Genomic DNA, 6014 nt, shown 5'->3' on the forward strand with positions numbered 1-6014 from the left:
GAAAAACACAAGACAGGTTAAAGGCTTATTATTTTTAACACAGGCAAGAATTACAATAGGAATAAATATGTAAACATGTGTACAGCAAGTAATATGTGTGTGTATATGTGTGTGTGTGAGAGAGAGAGAGATAGATATATAGATAGATATAGATATAGATGTAAACATATACAGCAAGTAATATATAATGCAATACAATATATAAAAAAATACAATATGTAATATGTACATTGTATGTATAATTGTACAGAAGTCATATACAGTATTTTTACAGTGTTCTAACGGTGTAGTGTAGAGTTCAGTAGTGTGATGATGGATGGAAAAAAAAAAGCTGTCTCTGAACCTGCTGATTCCTGCTTATGTTCCTGTATCTCCTTCTTGATGGAAGGAGGTTAAACAGTTTGTGAGAGTCCTTGATGATGTTGTGAGCTCTGTGCTGCTTAAAAAGGACAGAAGAACAGTATCCATCTGGACCGGCACCATCCTGTTCTGAACAAACAGTAAAATAAGGGATTTCATTGGGTGACGCTGTGGATCCGATCTGCTCATCTGTTTGGAGCCTCTCACTGTCTTGTGTCTGCTCATTTTGAAGATGCTCCCTTATTTCACCCAAAATATTGGTGATATTTCTCTTTCTGTCTGCATATTCACCGTTGCTGGGTCCATCTAAAGGAAGGTAAACCTGGAGTTTAGATGATGCTGGCTTTTATTTGGATTTTATAATTTTTTTTTACAAACCATTATAATTTATTAAACATGCATATCATTCAAATCTTATCTACCTTCAATTGACATTGAATTTGCTGAATCTGTCATAACAATGTAAATTAGAAACGAAAATTTAGATAATTTGTTGAAGACTCATATAGACAGCTCATAACAACTCATACAGAGCATTTCTAATTTTATTATTATTATTATTATTATTATTATGGCAAATTAGTGTAATAGACACAGTTCAAATTTGTGCTCCACATTATATATATATATATATATATATATATATATATATATATATATATATATATATATATATATATATATATATATATATACACACATACATATATATATATATATATATATATATATATATATATATATATATATATATATATATATATATAGTTAAGCCCGAAATTATTCATACCCCTGGCAAATTCTGACTTAAAGTTACTTTTATTCAACCAGCAAGTTTTTTATTGATTAGAAATGAGACAGGCGTCTCCCAGAAGATAATAAGATGATGTACAAGAGTGGCAGGTCCAAAATTATTCATACCCTTCTCAATAGTCAATAGAAAAGCCTTTATTGGCTATTACAGCAATCAAATGCTTGCTATAATTGCTGACCAGCTTTTTGTATGTCTCCACTGGTATTTTTGCCCATTCATCTTAACGATGAGCTCCAACTCTTTCAGGTTGGAGGGTCTCCTTGCCATCACCCTGATCTTTAGCTCCCTCCACAGATTCTCAATCAGATTTAAGTCAGGACTCTGGCTGGGCCACTGAAAAACGTTAATGTTTTTGTCTGCTAACCATTTCTTCACCAATTTTGCTGTGTGCTTTGCTGTGTCGTTGTTGTACTGAAATGTCCACTGGTGCTCAAGGCCAAGTTTCTCTGCGGACTGCCTGAAGTTGTTCTTGAGAATTTTAATTTTAATTGTATTGCTCCTTTTTCATGGTGCCATTTACTGTGATTAGGTTCCCTGGTCCACCAGCTGAAAAACACCCCAAAAACATTAGGTTTCCACCACCATGTTTGACAGTGGGGATGGTGTTCTTAGAGTTGAAGGCTTCTTTACTCCAAATTAAAGCTACATCATTGTTGCCAAACAATTAAATTTTTGTTTCATCTGACCATAAAACAGAAGACCAGAAGTCGTCTTCTTTGTACAGATGAGCATTTGCAAAGGCCAAGCAGGCTTTTGTGTGCCTTATCTGGAGAAGTGGTGTCCTCCTTGGTCTGCGTCCGTTGAACCCAGCGGTGTGCAGTGTCCGTTGGACTGTCTGCCTTGAGATGTTGCCACCAGCAGAGCCCAGATTCATCAGGATGGCCTTGGCCAGCACAGGTGTTACTTTTGGCTTCCGACCACGTCCTCTGAGATTTTTCACAGCGCAGAACGTCTTGAATTTTTTAATAATACTTTGCACTGTAGCCACTGGAACTTCAAAACATTTAGATAAGGTCTTATAGCCCTTTCCTGACTTGTGAGCAGCCACAATGCGCAGCCGCAGGTTATCAGTGAGCTCCTTTGTCTTAGCCATGACTGTACACAAACCAACAGCAGAGGGCTTCTGTTTTTCAACTGTTGAGTTGATTAAAACAGCTGTTCCCAATGAATCAGGGTCATTAGGATGCTTTACATTTACATTTACATTTACAGCATTTGGCAGACACCCTTATCCAGAGCGACGTACATAAGTGCTTAAATCTCTAACATTGAATACATTAATGCTGGCTCACTAAGTTACATACTTAAGATACCATGAGTTTAAAACATTTGTTCAAAGTTACAATGAAAAAGTGTCAAAGGTGTGTTTTTTTTTTTTTTTTTTTTTTTTAAATGCGAAAGATAAGGAAAGAAGTGCTAGTTGAAGTGTTTCATGAATAAGTAGGTGACTTAGAAAATAGCCAGTGACTCAGCTGTCCGGACCTCTAGGGGAAGTTCATTCCACCACCTTGGTGCCAGTACAGAGAAGAGTCTTGTAGTATACTTGCCTCTTACCCTGAGAGATGGTGGAACCAGTCGAGCAGTGCTGGTAGATCGGAGGGTGCGGGGTGCAGTGCGAGGAGTTATGAGGGCTTTGAGGTAAGAGGGAGCTGGTCCATTTTTGGCTTTGTAGGCCAGCATCAGTGTTTTGAATCTGATGCGTGCAGCTACCGGAAGCCAGTGGAGGGATCGCAGCAGCGGGGTGGTATGCGAGAATTTTGGCAGGTTGAAAACAAGCCGTGCAGCTGCATTTTGGATCATTTGCAGAGGACGGATTGCGTTCATAGGTAGACCTGCCAGCAGTGCATTGTAGTAATCCAGTCTAGAAATGACAAGAGACTGAACAAGTACCTGAGCAGCCTGTGTGGACAGAAATGGCCGAATCCTTCTAATGTTGTAAAGAAGAAACCGACATGAGCGAGTCACATTAGCAACATGAGAGGAAAAGGACAGTTGATTGTCCATGGTTACCCCAGGGTTGCTAGCTGTGGCTGAAGGGGAGATCAGATCGTTGTGCAAGGATATAGCAAGATCATGACCTGGGGATGAATCACCTTGGATGAACAGCAGCTCAGTTTTGCTAGGATTAAGCTTTAACTGATGAGCAGTCATCCGTGATGAAATTTCTGCCAGACATGCAGAGATCCGGTCAGAAGCTGTGGCATCTGCGGGTGGGAAAGAGAAGATAAGTATCATCAGCATAGCAGTGGTAAGAGAACCCATGTGAGGAAATAACTTCACCAAGAGAGTGAGTATACAGGGAGAAAAGAAGAGGACCAAGTACTGAGCCTTGTGGGACGCCAGTGGAGAGTCTGCGTGGAGCAGATGTCACTCCCCTCCATGTTACCTGATATGAGCGTCCTTCCAGGTAGGAAGCAAACCATTCCCAAGCTGATCCGCAAATCCCAAGACTCCTGAGGGTGGCTAAGAGAGTCTTGTGGTTGACCGTATCAAACGCTGCTGAAAGGTCAAGGAGACAGCTTGGACTGTTTGGAATGGTATAGATCTTTGGATTTTCCCATTGACTGTGACAGTTTGCAAAGGGTATGAATAATTTTGGACATGCCACTTTTTGTTCAAATGTAAATAAAAGATGAGTAATAATTTTTTCCAAAATGATGCCTCTTGTACATCATCTTATTATCTTCTGGGAGGCGCCTGTGTCATTTCTAATCAATAAAAAACTTGCTGGTTGAATAAAAGTAACTTTAAGTCAGAATTTTAAGTCAGGGGTATGAATAATTTCGGGCTTGACTGTATATATACATATATACTTTTTTATACATAAAAAAATGAATTTTTTTGTGATAATTAAGTAATATCATTGAAACCGAACTAAAGTGACTTTATGGTCGAAATAATAATGTATTAGTCGATGTAATTCTTAGCTAAATGTTTACATGCTTTGGAACAGCTAACGAATTGCACAATGCGCATGCGTGATAAATTTCCGTTACCTGATCGACTCAAGTCAAGTATGGAAAAACAGGCGCCATCTTTCCTCGGTTAAGAGACTTAATGTGAGTATTGTTTATACATTAAACTTTGAGAAAAAAAAAATACTAATATAGCGAACCACAAACATAGACCTGAAAATTAAACACTTAATTAACCAGTGTGTTTTTTTTAAAGGCGACACGATGCTAATTTACAGGCTAGTTTGCGGTCAACGTTTTAAAAGTCGTTTGTGTTTTTCCCCAGGAAAAGGAAATATCACGGAAGTCATCAAAAATGAACCGCAGGGATTCATCACCTCAACCCAAAGTCACACTTCGTCGCTGGGAAGATGAGCAAGGTAAAGATAAACATGAGGTGATTAAGGATAAGCTCTAAGCATTTTGTGATCCTGATATTAACCTGACTCTTTTTTTTTTTTTTTGTCAGACGATGTATTTGACCCGGATAAGTTGCTTCTGTGCCCTTATGACGCCAACCATCAGATCCGAGCACGTCGTTTACCGTACCATCTCATCAAGTGCAAAAAGGTGAGTCTGTTGTCCTGTAGAACAGTGATGATTAACCTAGTAATTGCAAACCTTAAAAAGCTATTATATTGTTTAGCCTAATTACAGTATCATCATTGTGAATAATCTGTTGATGCATAAAGTATTAAAGATTAAAAATGAGTCCTAATATTGTTTTCAGAACAATCCACAGCTGGCCAGTCAACTCTGGACGTGCCCGTTTAATGCTCGTCACATCATGCCCAAGGAAGAGATGTCCCATCATATGTCTACATGCCTGAATAGGTGCCCTGTAAAGACAGACTATGGTAATAGTTTTTATGATTTTGTGACAGACGTGAGTAATACAATTTCACTTTTACCTTCACCTTCACCTTTACATTCATGAGACATTTATAAAACATAAATTTACATTTACGTAATGTTACATAATTTACATAAATTTACATTTATGTTTTACACCAGTACAATGTTTTTCAGAGGTAACTGATGAGAGCCAGCGCAAATTTCAGGTTCCTGTCAGCACCTGGACTATTCCTGTGTGTGAGGAAGACTGGGATGAAGGTCAGCTTCTGTGCCTCTGTATATCACAGTGTCCTTCCTCTCTTCATTTCCTAACCCTGTAGCTTATCACTAGCCTATCACTAACTTATCACAACAACTCAAACAAGGTTTTCTGGTGGAAAATGACAATTAATATTTGAAGTTGTGAATTAAGAATGCTCATAGGTAAGGTTTCTGATTAATAAACACTTCTCCACTACAGAAGTGAAAAATGCAGGAACACCAGCAACTCCATTTGTCTGGGGAGTTTCAACCTCACAACTCAGCCAAGACAGGTGAGCAAGATAAAACATCAGACTGTTAGGTGGTTTTCAGACTGGGCACGTTAGCTGCAGGTGCTGAATCCGAGTATGATTGTTCCCAGTGCCCCTTAAGCAATTGTCTGGTTTGAGACTCGCTTCATTTACACTGGTGCAACTGGGTTGATCTAATGTCCTCAAAATCTCACCCTTTTTTGGTGCTATTTTACGTCTGCATTCTTCTAACTGCTCCTGTCTGTTTTCGACTCGCCGTATACAAATAAGGTATCTCACCTCTTCTGTGACATACAATGATTACCCGACACTCATTGTGCACACTTGTGTACTAAAAACTAATAATGTCAGCATTGCCAAACACGCACATAGGATATTTTGCTTCCTAAACTAGGAACACTGTATGAGATGCATTCATGGAAATCAAGACACAGTGATAGTACAATTGAACTCGGACCACCTTCTACATGTACTTCCAATTCTGTACATCACTGTGCTTCTTAATCTGCTTTTACATTA

The 6014-nt window shown here is 38.7% G+C and overlaps 1 protein-coding gene across 2 annotated transcripts in view; it reads left to right on the plus strand.

The window, feature by feature from the left end:
- The first annotated feature begins 399 nt into the window (after window positions 1–399).
- Window positions 400–6014, plus strand: part of LOC132847970 (gametocyte-specific factor 1) — a 6007-nt gene continuing 392 nt past the window's right edge. The window contains exons 1-6 of one of the 2 annotated variants that reach the window (XM_060873473.1): window positions 400–676; window positions 4415–4508; window positions 4598–4698; window positions 4859–4985; window positions 5158–5241; window positions 5444–5516. In XM_060873473.1, coding sequence (XP_060729456.1) covers window positions 4445–4508; window positions 4598–4698; window positions 4859–4985; window positions 5158–5241; window positions 5444–5516 — 449 coding nt within the window. In that variant the 5' untranslated portion in view covers window positions 400–676; window positions 4415–4444. Of the gene's footprint in view, window positions 677–3983; window positions 4234–4414; window positions 4509–4597; window positions 4699–4858; window positions 4986–5157; window positions 5242–5443; window positions 5517–6014 lie in introns of those variants that run through there. The other variant, XM_060873472.1, reaches the window with a different exon arrangement.

This window comes from Tachysurus vachellii, chromosome 7 (genome assembly GCF_030014155.1).
Source record: "Tachysurus vachellii isolate PV-2020 chromosome 7, HZAU_Pvac_v1, whole genome shotgun sequence".
Lineage (NCBI taxonomy): Eukaryota > Metazoa > Chordata > Actinopteri > Siluriformes > Bagridae > Tachysurus > Tachysurus vachellii.